Here is a 13,291-nt window from a genome sequence, read left to right as displayed (position 1 = left end):
TGCCGGAATTGAGATGTTTAGGACCTCGCTGGGCCGGGCCCCGGACCAATTGGCGCCTTCGGAATAACCGGTGCTAGGCCGGGCCAAGGAGCCTAACCCGGCGGGCCAATCAGCTATTTATGCGGGTGCGGAATTGGCAAAAAACGCTGGCTCACAATTTCTTACCACCACCACACCTGACGGCCTCTCACTCCACCGCAACCGCAACCGCAAGGTGGCAGGCAGCCCATACCGTCACGGACCCCGGCGACGGGAGGCACGACGAAAATCGACGAGGCTCCTCCTGTCTGTCCACCGCATGATAGATAAAGGGCTTCGGAATGGGGGGGTTGGTTCTGTTGTCCAAGTATTTTATCTTGATTCAACGATCAGATCTATAGAGACTATTGCTCTCCCACCCACATCCCCCAACTGATGCCCTTTCCGTCCCGGTCACAATCGGCGTACTATTCAGAATATCGCCAGCTCGGACAACGCTCGCCCTCCGCGAAGACACAGGCTCTCCACAACATGACACACGCCGGCCTCCGAGTGGTGATTGTCGGCGCAGGCTTCTGCGGCTTGACAGCCGCGATCGAGTGCAAGCTGAAGGGCATGCATCCGATTCTGGGTAAGTCGTCTCATCGATGTCTCCGATTCTCCCTAGGAGCCGACGGCCCACGAGGTGCTATGACCGGCGGCTGACCGGAACCCCCTTGCACGACCTGCAGTCGAGACCTATCCGACAAGTCGCACGCAGGGTGATGCGCTGGACTTCCTCCCCAACGGCGGCCGCATCTTCAACTCGTGGGACAACGGCCGCGTCGGCAAACGGCTGTTGTCGATTTGTGTCAACACGTGCAAATATCTCGATTTCCTGAACCCCCAAGAGCAACTGCTCTGCAGAGAGCCCTGGAACAAGTATCCTCATCACTACGAGGCGCAATTTGCCGGGCATCGGGGTGAATTGCACGAGGTGATCAGCGACTACGCCAGAGAAATCGGCGTCGAGTTCCAGTTCGGAAAGACCGTGGTCCAGTATCTGGACACCGAGACGGAGCTGGGGGTTTTGACCAAGGACGGCGAGAAGATCCTGGGCGACGTCGTTCTCGCCTGCGACGGACCGCGCTCCTTGGCCAGAAGCCAGGTGTTGGGTCTGCCGGATAACAAAGTCAACTCCGGCTATGCCATCTATCGCGCGTACTACGAATTGAGCGAGGAGCAGCAGAAAAATCCGCTGATTGCCAAATACATCGATGTCAATGAAGACAAGGCGTTGATGCACGTCGGAAGGGACATGCACAGCTTCGTATATACCTGGAGACGCGGGACGTAAGTCGGCCATGTGTTTGCTTTTGATACGCTGGGAAGGCTGCCCATGCTGATGACCGTCTCAGCCATCTGGTTTGGGTCTTGACGCACAAGGTAAGGGAACACGGCGTACGGGTCTGTCCTGCCGGAGGGCTAATGTCAAGCAGGATGAAAACGACATTGGCGAGTCCTGGTCATTCCCCGGAAACAAAGCGGACGTCATGCATTACCTCGAGCAAGGCAATTTCAGCGAGAGTTTCAAAGAAATGGTTCGCAACACACCCGACGATCGCTTGGTCGACTATAAACTCGTCTGGCGAGACGCATTGCAGACGTGGCTTTCACCATCGAAAAGGATCATCCTCATGGGCGACGCGGCGCACTGTCATCTGCCAACTTCCGCTCAAGGAGCTTGTCAGGCTGTCGAGGATGCAGTTACTTTTGTAAGACCCCATGCTGACCATGTGAGCGCCAATGTCGTCACTAACACCGGCCAGGCGGTCTGCCTTGAAAAGGCGGCGGGTGACGTGCCATTGGCACTGCAAGTGGCAGAACGAGTCCGATTTAACCGGTCTCATACGATTCATCAGTCGTCACTTTCGAATAGAGACTCTTATCACAACTGGACTTGGACCCCTGAGCTGGCTGCAAGACACCCTGGAGCGCTGACGGTCCCTCGGCCAGATTGGATAGTGGAATTTGATGCAAGAAAGACAGCCGAAGAGAATTTTGATCAGCTGGCTTCGGACGTGAAGTCGGGCAAGCAAGGGACCATCGAAGAGTTGGCACTGCCGGCTGGCGGCTCCTTCGACATCTTCCAGGGGGACGTCGATTCTGAGAGTGCGGAGAAAGCTGCCCCTGAGCAGACCGCAAGACTATGACGAGGCTTTCATAGAAGAGATGTAAACGCATTCTAGATCTTTTTTCCGGTCCCATTCCAGGTGCATGGATCATCGACTCGCTGCACACGATGGGGGTGGTTCTGACCCCGGTAAATGTTCTCCACACGGCTCTCCCTAAGCAAAAAGACTCGCATGTGTCCTTGGGGAGAGTCCAACGACAGTTATCAGAATCCCAAGCGGGACTCGACCGCGATGACGAATATCGGTAGGCAAACTGGTTGGCAATGTCGTTGCCGGAATGTAGGTGGATTGTTCAATTTATCCGTGGGCGGAGGAATTCCAGAGTCCCATCGTCGAGTTTTGATCCGAAGAGTGAACGTGCCGGAGACCGATGCCGGTGCCACGATACATTTCAAGGTCGACACTTGATGGGCAGCATTTTCGGTCCCGCATATAGCAGTCGGCTGCTCTTCATTGCATATCACCGTCGCATAGGCTGCATTCCCCGGTTTCAGAAAGAACCTGACCATCAAAGAGCAATGGCATCAATTCTCGAAAAGCATGGCCTCAAATTCGTGAATCCGGCAGACGGTCAGGAGGTCGCCGACCAACTCCATTTCAGCCACGCGGTGATCCTGCCCCCCAACGCACGAACCGTGATCATATCAGGACAAGTGGGCATTTTGCCAGATGGGAGTGTGCCGCAGTCTCTCGAGGATGAATACGACGAAGCGTTCACGCACGTCGAGAACGTATTGCGCGCCATTGGTTTTGGAGAGGATGCATTGGAATACGTTTTCGATGTAAGTGCTACGGAGAAAATCGATCATGCGATGCTTAGGCTGACCGTTGCCGACGGCGTCTAGGCAACGTTTTTCCTCAAGGGTGGCATGGATCCAAGCCTGTTGGTCGAGGTAGCGAGGAGGAGGTTCAAAAGCACCAGGCCAGCCACTGTGGGGGTTGAGATTGCCCAGTTGCTCCATCCCGATCTGCATCTCGAGATCAAGGTGGTCGCCTATATGCCTGACTCGGTGGCAGCGTAGCTCGAGCAAAGCAAGCTTTGAGCCGAGGATGCTGTCACACGGCGATTTCTTCGGCCGGGATCGTGCAGCGCAGGAGAGGGAAAGGAGATTGGTCTCGTGTCTCCACCATCAAGAAACGGAGTAGTGTCCATCTCGCTGCAGAGGTCCAGCCCCGTCTGGATTTGGCCGATAGAGTGATGGATCACTTTAGCAAGGGTTGAGATGTAACTGGGGAAGCGCGTGCCTCAGCCGCGGTGATAGCAAGAGAACGATGCAGGTGGCCGGATATCTCAAAGACACACTTATTTAGAGGACTTTAAATAAAGCTACTACTTTAACTACAGCTATCTCTTCTTCTCTTCTTCTATACTAGTTAAGAGTTCGATATCTCTAACTTCCCGGGACTAACGGGAGCCGGAATACTAAGGGCTCTCGTCGTACTTCGTCCTACTAGTAGAAGGACTCTCGTTATACTTCGACCTAAGAGCTCTAAGAGTATCTAGAGTAAGATAAATATAGATTAGTCTTGTACTATACTAATATATACTAAATAAAATATTATCTTTTTCTATAAGCGTAAGTTTAAGCTCTAAACTAACGAGATTCTAAAACGTTTTCAAGTCCAAAAGCGTTTCGCTTTAAGAATTATAAATGATATCGATTACATCGGCAAAACTGCCAGCCCTGCCCAGGAAGCCCAGGCTAGCCCAGGGCCTCCTGGGCTAAACTGCCACAAATTGAGCCCATGGGTCCCCACAGCATCCTAGGTAGGCTGTGGGCCCTACTAGCGTAGCCTATATGCTGTGGGCTCTTCGCTATATTACGTAATTATCGTAACTTCTTTAATTTATAATTATAAGTACGATTTAAACTACTACTAGTACTAGGCTATAGCTAGCGTATAATAGGGTATTAGAGTACGTCTATATCGAAAATCTTAGGTTTATTAGCTAATATTAAATTATTAGTAAGCTAGCGTAGATAGTTAGCGCGCTATAATGTACCCGAAATACCCGCTTTTAGCGTCTTAGCAAAAAGTAAAAATTTTATAAAATTTTATAGTAATAAAATCACGTTATATTACGTAATAAATAGAGTAGCTAAACTACTCGCCCACGGCTAATATACTAAACTATAAGGCGCTCTATAGTAACTGTATAGTAACTGTATAGCGACTTACGGCTAATAAGTTATATTATAAGCCGCCGTGGGCTCCCTGGGCTCTTATAGCATTAGCTTTGGCTGTGGGCTAGTGGCAGTTTTGCCGATGTAGTTCCTAAATATAAGAATTATATAAGATCGAAAGTAACGTAAGTTATAGCTTATTTAGGACTCGTATATCGATAAACTGTTATTTAAATTTAGTATCGATTTATACGATAAGAAGCTACTATTGACTCCTCTCTCTATAGAGAATCTTATACTATATAATAGAGAAACTATTCTATAAGAGATCTATATATAATATCGGCAAAAGTGCCACTGGCCCACGGCTAAAGGTGCGGCTATCAGAGCCCAGGGAGCCCACGGCGGCTTATAACATAACTCGTTAGCCGTGCACTGGCAGGTGAGTCGCTATACTGTCGCTATACAGTCGCTACGTGGCGCCTTATAGCCTATTTAGTTAGCTACCAGCTATTATAGCACTAGTATACTAGCCGTGGGCTAGCTATTTAACTACTCTATTTATTACGTAATTAAACGTGATTTTATTACTATTAGATTTTTTAAAAATTCTAGTTTTTGCTAACTTAATAGCATATTAAATCTATTAATTTTATAATGATAACTATACGGCTAGATATTATAAGGGCGTATTTCGTACTCTCTTGATATCTATATAATCCTTTCAAGTTACTTAAGTACTTCGTAGCCGCTAATCGAGTACTAAAATACTTCAAAACTTGAAGAACTCGCTCCGAGTCTTTTACACTTAAATTCTCTATATCTATCGAAAAGACTTCTTAATATAACGAATATGAACTTAAAAGCGTTAATACTTTTAAAATATACTTAGACGCTATATTCGCTAATAATACTAATCGAAAAAGCTTAGACGAATATCTCGTTCTACTATATAGAGGCCTAATTAATTAGAAAGTCTTTTGCTAGTAGTAAGATATAGTAACTACTATATTCAGTACTAAAGCTAAACTATTAGTACTTACTTATATAGCTAAAGAGATACTTTAGTAAAGTTACTTCTTCTATTTAATCATGAATATAATTATATCTCGATTATTAACTTACTATTAAAGCCGATAATTTATAGACTATTCAACTACTACTAGTAACGAAAGATAACTTTTAGCTATTTACTAAGCTAAAGTATATAATATATATAAGTATTACTTAAGATACGAAGTATAATCTAGTAACTAGTAGTAAGATACGGCTAGAATAGGTAGTAATAGCTAATATAAGAGTAGATAGCTTTATAAAAGCGCTAATTATACTCGATTCGTTAACAAGTATCTTTATTAATTTATCTTATCGATATATAGACTATACTCGATAGTAAGGCGTCGGATATAGCCTAAAGAGGGTATATTATAAGTAGACGGCTTCGATACTCTACTACTAAGACTATTACGTTAACTATATTTACTACTTAAGATAGAAATCTCGCTATTAATCTAGAATAATACATAATAATAACGTTAATAATAGATTTACTATACTCTAGAATACTCTATATTATGATGCCGTAAAAGATACGGTGTCCTTTTGTCTATAGGGTATTTAGATGCGGCCTGTACACCACGAGGTTTGCAGTCGCTAGAGCACTAGAGCACAACAACTAGAGCAAATTCAATCATCGTTAGCGTCCCTAACAACAGCTTGATATCCACACCCACCAAAAGTGGACTCGGAGCGGGCAAAAACTAAAAGTGTGGGTAAGGTGGTCAGCCAATGAGAGAAGGCTTTGGTGAATTTCACTGCAGGTTCCACCGCTACACTGCTAGTGCATCGCTGCAACAACTACAATGTTGTATAATGTTGTAGGACCCCGAGCAGTACCATTATAATTTACTTACTCGGCTCTACTAGATCAAGGTAGCACCAACAAGCTACAGTATCTCCGGCACTAGTTCCGGTCTCTAGTTGTAGCTGTAATGGGGAGAAACAGCAATAGGTCCCCAACCACTCGGAGTTGGGAAAGAAGAAAGGAAGTAACGTTGTATATACGACAGGGCGGCATAAGCTGAGAGGAGAGCGATGCACCTACTAGTAACGGATATGTTGGCCCAGAATATACAACTACAAGTACACACCCACCGGCATATAACTGTACACATCGCTCACTTATCTCATCGCCTTGGCTGCGGCTATAATAATAATGATAATAATAAAATAACATCCACCGCAAGAGTCCTGCCTTGGAGGAATAGGCACCGGCACCGACACCACGACCACACCTTATACTGCCGCTCAGTATTCATTACCAGAGTGTTCATTTGCTTCCTCATATCCGCGAAAAATCAAAATTGCAATGTGTACTGCATGTTCCAAAAGCCTGTACCGAGGATGATTTAGGTGGCGTGCGTGGGCTTCAAGTCGGACCGGGACATGGCCAAACCCGATGATTGACCCATAACAGCACTCTCTGGGCGCAACAAGCACCGGAAATCCGTCCTTTTGTACTATCACACGGCTGTAAAGACTATGCTACGGCTACAGTACATGCTGCCGAGGTAGATGGATGCTGCGTAGTGAGCCTTTCTCACCGGTACGTCATGCAGAACACGAACGCAACAGAACAGAGCAGAACAGCCAACATAAGTGATTCAAGGCAAGAAATGAATTATTCTACAAAAGGACCCGGTCAAGATGTGTACAGTCAATTCGCATATGTCCAGGTTCCGACCCTTTCAGCCTCCGGGGTATCTATGAACGCGCCCGATGCGTCCGAAAAATCCTTTCATCATCTCGTTTCGTCAGTAAACTAGGTATGCAAGAGGCAGAGTTTGAACATCCAAACCCCTTCTTGCCTAACCCCTAATGCCTCTTTTGGCTCTCCACTGCTATGGCAAGAACGAATGCCCGCCGTCTTAGTAAACGACAAGCTTTTCTGAGTCCTACGCTCCCCTCACTTTTGTCGTAACAGAACACACCTCCTTCCTCGGAAAGACATCAATTATGAGACATCGAATAAGAAAAGCAAGCAGTTTGCTTGTGACTCCGAACAAAGCTATTGACAAGTAGGGGCAAAAGCAATCAGAATCAAGCACGTTGCCTCTTCCGGCCGTTGTCAGCTTCGTCTTCGTCTTCGACCGAGCTCAGCTTTCTTCCCTTGCTGCGCGTAGTTGGCCCATCTACCTTGGCGTCTTCGGCAGATTTGGGCGTCGTCATTTCGCTGCTTGGAACACTTTCGACGCGACCACCACCATCGCGCTCAAAGTCACTTGCAGTCTCGTACTTGAAGTTGCCGTACTGATCACGCACGCCATTGATTGCCGAAGCGCCGTCAACGTTGAAATCGTACTTGTTACCGCCAGCTCCGGCATTCTTTTGGTTCAGATTGCCAAAGAGCTCATCGTCATCCTTGTAGTCAACAAAGTTGAGGTCGTCGCCGGTTCCGGTGGCGTTGCCAGAGCCAAGCCCCGTGCTTCCAAATTCGTAATTGCCATTGGCATCGCTCGGGAAGTCAGCAAAGTAATCATTGTTGCTAAGGAAGTCGTCAATGTCCAGCGGAGGCGGGGGAAGAGACTGCCCATCTCCAATGCCTGGGATGGAACCGGTAGGACTTAGTGGCTGCAAAAGATTGGTCAGAGCCTGTACGTTTTTGTCTTGCTCGGCCTGAAGTTTTGCAAGTTGATCAAGCTCGGCTTGCGTGCTTTCTAGACGGCGATGGAAGTTGGCAGGACCAGAAGGAGGGGTTGAGTTGATCAAAGCATTGTCTTTCCCCGGTGGTTGATTCGTCGAATTGTTGATCATCTTCAGCACGTCAGCACGCTGTGACGTGGTAAGAGGCCCTGATCCAGTGGATGACTCGAGGCTATTGAGGACGTTCGAGAATTCCTGAGCCGGTGATGTTGGACCGCCGGAGGCACTGTTGGCGCCGCTGCGGGCATTGGCGTTTTGAATCAAAGACATCATCTCGCGCTGCGGCATGTCGCGACCCTGTGTCGAGGCGTTCGTGGCACCTGAGGGGTTCGGTTTCGTGACGCCCGTATCAAAGATTTCTTCCACGCTCGGAGAAAGCGTCGACTGCGGAGTATTACCCATGTTTTGTGCCTGTGGGGGAAATGGCGTATTGGACGAACGCGGGGACAATGTACTTGCCCGCCCTTGTCGTCCACCACCATTGGTGAGCAGTAAAGGTTGCTTTTTGAAGGGTTTTTGCAGATCGCCGTCGATGTTGAGACCATTGAAAGAATAGTCTCCCACGTCAACGATGTTGCCTTGGTTTGTGCCATCGACAGGGATGGCATTAGTGAACAGATTCGCAATGCCTTGAATGCCGTCGTGGCCTTGTAGACCACGGTTGTAGACCGTGGCAAGGAAGGTCAAGATCGCATTAATCGAGTTTTCATGACGGTTATGTTGTTCTTGGAACGTGGCGGCTTGCCCGTACAGTTGTTCGTGTTCGCGCTTGAGGGCTTGCATCATACGGGAAATCTGAGCTTGCTGGTGTCGAATAGTGGCAAGCTCACGTTGAACGTTCTTGAACTGTTCTTGTGTAAGGGCGGATTCGGGAGCCCTCAGGGCGAGTTGGCCGGGCCGGGCACGAACACGGTTTTCTCCATTGTGGCCTACATCGTCGGTGTATTCTTCGGCATCTTCCTCCGTCTGATCGTTCTCGGTCTTGCCCTTGCGCTTGGACGCCGGTCCACTGACATTCTTGGGCTTTTGAATCAACCACAACAGATCCGGATGGCCACGGCGGAAGTACGGATTAGAGTATTCGCTCGGGCTTTTGTTCTTTCTCTCGCTTGCTCTCATCGAGTTATCCGAAAGGCCGACCTTTTTATGAAACCCATACATGTTGAGTTGGCGAACAAAGGAGGCATAGTTGTTGTGTTTGAAGAGTTCGGGAATGAGCGTTTTGGCAAACTCATCTTCGTCTAGGACAATGAAGGAATTGCCATCGTCCGACCAACGGATAAGGTCAGTGTTCTTTCCGTCCTCGAGAAAACTGTGAAAAAGTCAATAACCTTGCACGTCCTCTGCCGTGTGGAAACCATACCTATTCAATTTCTGGACAAAAGGTGGTATCTGCTTCCTCTTTGCTTGTGCTTCGCGTTTCGCAATCTGTGCTCTAGCCTCCAATTCCGCGATATCATCGTCCGGCCAGTCTGCCTCGGTGGTATGTGGTATTCCGTTCAAAGTTTCACCCCAGGTAGTACTATCTTCGCTCAGCCTGCCTCGGGCGGCAAGCTGGTTTATGGGCCTGCGAGTGAGTTGATTCGACGGTTGCATTTGCGGCTGTGGCTGTGGCTGCTGTTGTGGAGGTTGAACCTGCGGGACTGGTTGAGACACAGGTTGAGGAAAAATGGTCCCATTGATGGCATATCCAGGATCATTGTAAGGGACTCCTGTTTGACCAGTCTGGCCCCATTGGAAGAACTCATCGTTAGAGAGATTGGGGCCTAGTCCGTCATTGAAGCCCGGAAGAGTGGCGGGGATAGGAGATGCAAACGGCACGGGGTCGGCGCCTGGAGCAGGGCGTTTTCGCGAGAAGCCCTGAGATGCCATGGTCAAATCGAGCGTAAAGAGTTCCTCAGATGTCGGTGTAGAATGATCCTTGTTCTGACTGAAAAGATTTCAAGCTGGTGGAAGTGATGCAGTGTCGACCTAACACTGCCAACAGATGAAACAGTCGTCGGCAGGTATTTGGTCTCGAAGCGGAGCAGCGAGGTCGAGAATTTGAAGGTTCGTGTATGTCTATGTCGATGATGGGAGGGGTGTCGGGAGGAGGAAGTGGGATGTAAGAAGAAGAGGTCGTCAATTGAGGCGGGCTCGGTAGATGACAATCTAACGCTTGAGTGAGCGAAATCTCAAGGTCGGGCGAGACGTCCGGATGGACCTGGTAGTGTTGTCAATCCAACGGAGGGGGAAGGAACATGGAGAGGCGTTAATTCGATAGAGGAGGCCACGGGCAGATACAACCACATGAACGATCACGATCGAGATGCGATCGCAGGCTGCATTGTGCAGTGCCAGGCGGTCGTGCAGTTTGTGTTTTGCGGGATTGGGAACTGGAGCGGGCTGAGGATAGTATGACATCGCTGGCCAATGGGCCGCCACCGTTCCGCCGTTTTTTCGACCGGGAGACGAGACGCAATACCAAGCCCGCTCCACCGTTGCACTTCGCTGCCACTGCCACTGCACTGCAGGCTGGACCTCACGTTCTCAGGCTTTGCTCGGTACTACGAAGTACTACCACTGAGGCTAGTTTGCTAGTAACCGGCCAATTCAACGCAGGTTTTCCTGCGTGGCCGTGTCAGGCCGCCGGGCTCGTATCTCCTCCATTCAATTGTCACACTATCCAGCTCGGCCAACAATCCTGCCAATGGCCGCCGTTCCCCAGTCCTTCCTACCCAGGCTAGCACTGCAGCATCTCACGCAGCTTAAGGCTTATACTACGCCAGCCTTGCGGAACAAGCCGGATGTACAACTACTGTGTCCGGTCCAGATGGCAGAGGATTTCCCATTTTCCTTGTGCACGCACAACATCACGTTCCTCGTCAACGATTCCCATCAAGATCTGGAATCTACAACTATACTGCATACAGCGCTTGCAACAGTCTACATGCTGTCAGGCCGTTGTCGGTCTCTATTCCCTTTCAAGTGGTTATTGCGCACAATCACACAATAGTCGGAGGCTTTCTTCAGTGATTCTGCCTTTCTCACTAGCACGTTTAACGCGTCCTGAGTGCGCTCTAGCAGGCCGCACAAACCTTCCTTCGTCTAAGCGAGCAGACCGGGTGGCAGGGTAGCCAACGAAGACCGAGCATTCAGGACTCGCTCGATGACCCGAGCTCCACCTGACTCCTAGCTCGCGGCTAGTGCTGTCTACCTGGGATCAGGCTTTTCCGCTCGAATCAACAGCTGCCCTCACCTTGGGGCTCTCCCGGCAGAAGCGGACAAGCCCATCTTGCAGTTCGGATCTGATGTCCGAACCTATATTTTGTTTTTACGGCCTAGGTTGGCCAATGAGTTTCCTGAAGTCGGCCACTATCTTCTGCCATTGAGCTGGGTGAGACTCGGCATATTCTTTGGCCTTTTGCACCGCTTTCCAGTCTTCTTGCATGTGCTGCGTCTTCTTGGTGCCGTTCAGTATAACTATATTACCCAGCCCAAGGACGAGACAGTATAGGGCCGATTGTGGACTGATCTTGAACAGTTCCGCCAGAGAGCCGGCCTCGTTTGACCAGACCAGGTTGGGGTTCGCGCTCAGCGTCCAGAAACTCTGGTAGATGATGTTTTTCTCCTTGCAGAACTGCCGCACTGCAATGTCAAACTTGGTATTCGGATAGAAGCGGTTCTGCACCACGCTTGGCTTGATGGTCGAACGTTCATAGATATCCATCAGCGTGAACAGGTTGCAATTCGAAATGCCCAGGTTTCGGATCTCATTGGGGACATATTGCTCAAGAGTCTGCCACACCTCCAAGGTGTCGTTCAATGACTCCATGGGAGAGTGTAGGACAAGGGTGTCGATGTACGGCTGTGCTTCATCATCGCCCTTGACGACATCTGCAAAATTGAAGTTTCCAAGAGATGAAATGACCGACGCATTCACTTGGTCCGCGATAGGGCTTTTAGCATCATAAGGAATGTTGTCGGGATCTTGTCCTCCAACGCTGGTAAACTTGGTCTGCAGGTACAGGTCTGATCTTCTGATCTTTCCATCTTTGATTGCTCTGGACACGCCAGCGCCAACAAGGTCTTCCCTATAATGCTTGGGCTGGGCAGCGGTGTCGATTGCGGTGAAGCCGTTGGATATAGCCTGGTAGACCAGCTCTGTGGTGGCCTCTTTCTTCCAAGCCGTCCCGTAGATGAAGGCTGGCAGGACTTGCCTGGTGGACAGGTGAGGTGCATGCAAGACCAAATTCTCGAAGAGCGCCGATGTCGCCATTGCTATCTCTTATAATCCGACAGTGGTGACTTGATCAAATTAGGAATTTGAGTAATCCCTGTATCACCGAAGGATAAAATACAGTACCTGTTGACTGCTACACCAACTGGGGTTCACAAGATCTACCTTGCAGCCACCCTCGTTTGCCGAGTAGCTTCGGTTCCCTCGAGATTGAGATCCGTAACGCTTTGCACTGTTGTGCTGAGCAGGTAGGTACCTAGGTATGTAAATGGCAGTTGACGCTGATCGATATTGACGTCTGTCGTCTGAAGTTGGCCACTCTTTTGAAACTGGAGTTGCTGAAGGCCAACGAGCGTCAGCCACATCTCGACCCCTGAGACTTTTCCTTGCACCGCAGGTTATCAGCCTTTGACGATGCGGGGCAAATGACATTTATTATTCTTGCCGTACCAGGCTCCTGGTGCAAGGTAAGCAGGGCTCGAGTTAATCAGCCTCCTCTGTAAACATTGCAACTTGAAGCTGTGCTACTAGTACCTGACAAGTATCCAGGAGGATGAAAACGCAATTGCTTCCTGATCTCACTCATGGCTGGATGGCAATGCCATGCACACCACTCTGCATATGTACCACTGAATGACAGGCTTCTGTTACATTCCCATGCGGGTTGAAGCCACACAGGGCTACAGTGTACACAATGTTTAATAATCTCGCCGAGAATGTTCTTACTGCGGCCCAGGTCTCCCTTCTACTATACTCATTAACGTTCACCCCAAGAGCCTCTTCGGCTCGCAGTTACTTGCGACATGACTGCCGCCTAGCTACTTTCCACCAGGCAGCGGTCTCACTAAACCGGATAATCCCAGACACTCTGGGTGCAAGCCAGGCAAAATCGCCGCAAAGGACGGTCTAGACACAGGGAAAATCTGTGACAGCGCTGTTTGCGGTTCGTAACGGCCGATCCCATTACGTCCCCGTGGGAGGGCGAGTACTTACCGTCAAATTGAGGAACGAGAATGGATCACACTAACACCGAGGACAGACAGAAGGCTTCACCCGCCAGCAGTCACTGATCTTCTTGCTAGCTAATCCAG

General features: G+C 49.2%; 6 protein-coding genes across 7 annotated transcripts; 4 read left to right on the top strand and 2 right to left on the bottom strand.

Annotated features, from left to right (window-relative positions):
* Positions 1-510: 510 nt before the first annotated feature.
* On the top strand, positions 511-2,171 carry HMPREF1120_03190 (salicylate hydroxylase; the record flags this gene model as incomplete). Its single annotated transcript, XM_009157247.1, has 5 exons — positions 511-610; positions 711-1,311; positions 1,377-1,404; positions 1,458-1,733; positions 1,788-2,171. The coding sequence occupies 5 exons, from the start codon at positions 511-513 to the stop codon at positions 2,169-2,171; spliced, it is 1,389 nt and encodes a 462-aa protein (XP_009155495.1).
* A 271-nt stretch (positions 2,172-2,442) lies between these two features.
* On the top strand, positions 2,443-3,497 carry HMPREF1120_03189 (uncharacterized protein). The gene is made up of 2 exons (XM_009157246.1): positions 2,443-2,935; positions 2,999-3,497. The coding sequence occupies exons 1-2, from the start codon at positions 2,561-2,563 to the stop codon at positions 3,173-3,175; spliced, it is 552 nt and encodes a 183-aa protein (XP_009155494.1). The 5' UTR covers positions 2,443-2,560; the 3' UTR covers positions 3,176-3,497.
* Positions 3,498-6,326: 2,829 nt separating this feature from the next.
* HMPREF1120_03188 (uncharacterized protein) lies at positions 6,327-7,401 on the top strand. Its single transcript, XM_009157245.1, has 2 exons — positions 6,327-6,884; positions 6,948-7,401. The coding sequence occupies exon 1, from the start codon at positions 6,374-6,376 to the stop codon at positions 6,689-6,691; it is 318 nt and encodes a 105-aa protein (XP_009155493.1). The 5' UTR covers positions 6,327-6,373; the 3' UTR covers positions 6,692-6,884; positions 6,948-7,401.
* HMPREF1120_03187 (heat shock transcription factor) lies at positions 6,939-10,525 on the bottom strand. Its single transcript, XM_009157244.1, has 2 exons — positions 9,345-10,525; positions 6,939-9,293 (listed from the first exon to the last, which is right to left on the bottom strand). Exons 1-2 carry the CDS (start codon positions 9,851-9,853, stop codon positions 7,379-7,381), a joined length of 2,424 nt encoding a protein of 807 aa, XP_009155492.1. The 5' UTR covers positions 9,854-10,525; the 3' UTR covers positions 6,939-7,378.
* Positions 10,506-12,372, top strand: HMPREF1120_03186 (uncharacterized protein). Its single transcript, XM_009157243.1, has one exon. The coding sequence runs from the start codon at positions 10,768-10,770 to the stop codon at positions 11,095-11,097; it is 330 nt and encodes a 109-aa protein (XP_009155491.1). The 5' UTR covers positions 10,506-10,767; the 3' UTR covers positions 11,098-12,372.
* On the bottom strand, positions 10,797-13,063 carry HMPREF1120_03185. 2 transcript variants are annotated; one of them, XM_009157242.1, is made up of 2 exons: positions 12,327-13,063; positions 10,797-12,268 (listed from the first exon to the last, which is right to left on the bottom strand). In XM_009157242.1, exon 2 carries the CDS (start codon positions 12,237-12,239, stop codon positions 11,295-11,297), a length of 945 nt encoding a protein of 314 aa, XP_009155490.1. In that variant the 5' UTR covers positions 12,240-12,268; positions 12,327-13,063; the 3' UTR covers positions 10,797-11,294. The 2 variants fall into 2 exon arrangements, with proteins under 2 accessions (XP_009155490.1, XP_009155489.1); XM_009157241.1 differs by having other exon boundaries at positions 10,797-13,063.
* Between the last annotated feature and the right edge of the window lie 228 nt (positions 13,064-13,291).

The sequence above is a fragment of the Exophiala dermatitidis genome (assembly GCF_000230625.1).
Source record: "Exophiala dermatitidis NIH/UT8656 unplaced genomic scaffold supercont1.3, whole genome shotgun sequence".
In the NCBI taxonomy this organism is placed as follows: Eukaryota; Fungi; Ascomycota; class Eurotiomycetes; order Chaetothyriales; family Herpotrichiellaceae; genus Exophiala; species Exophiala dermatitidis.
Note: the sequence above shows the minus strand (reverse complement) of the source record. Positions and strands in the feature narration are given on the sequence as shown.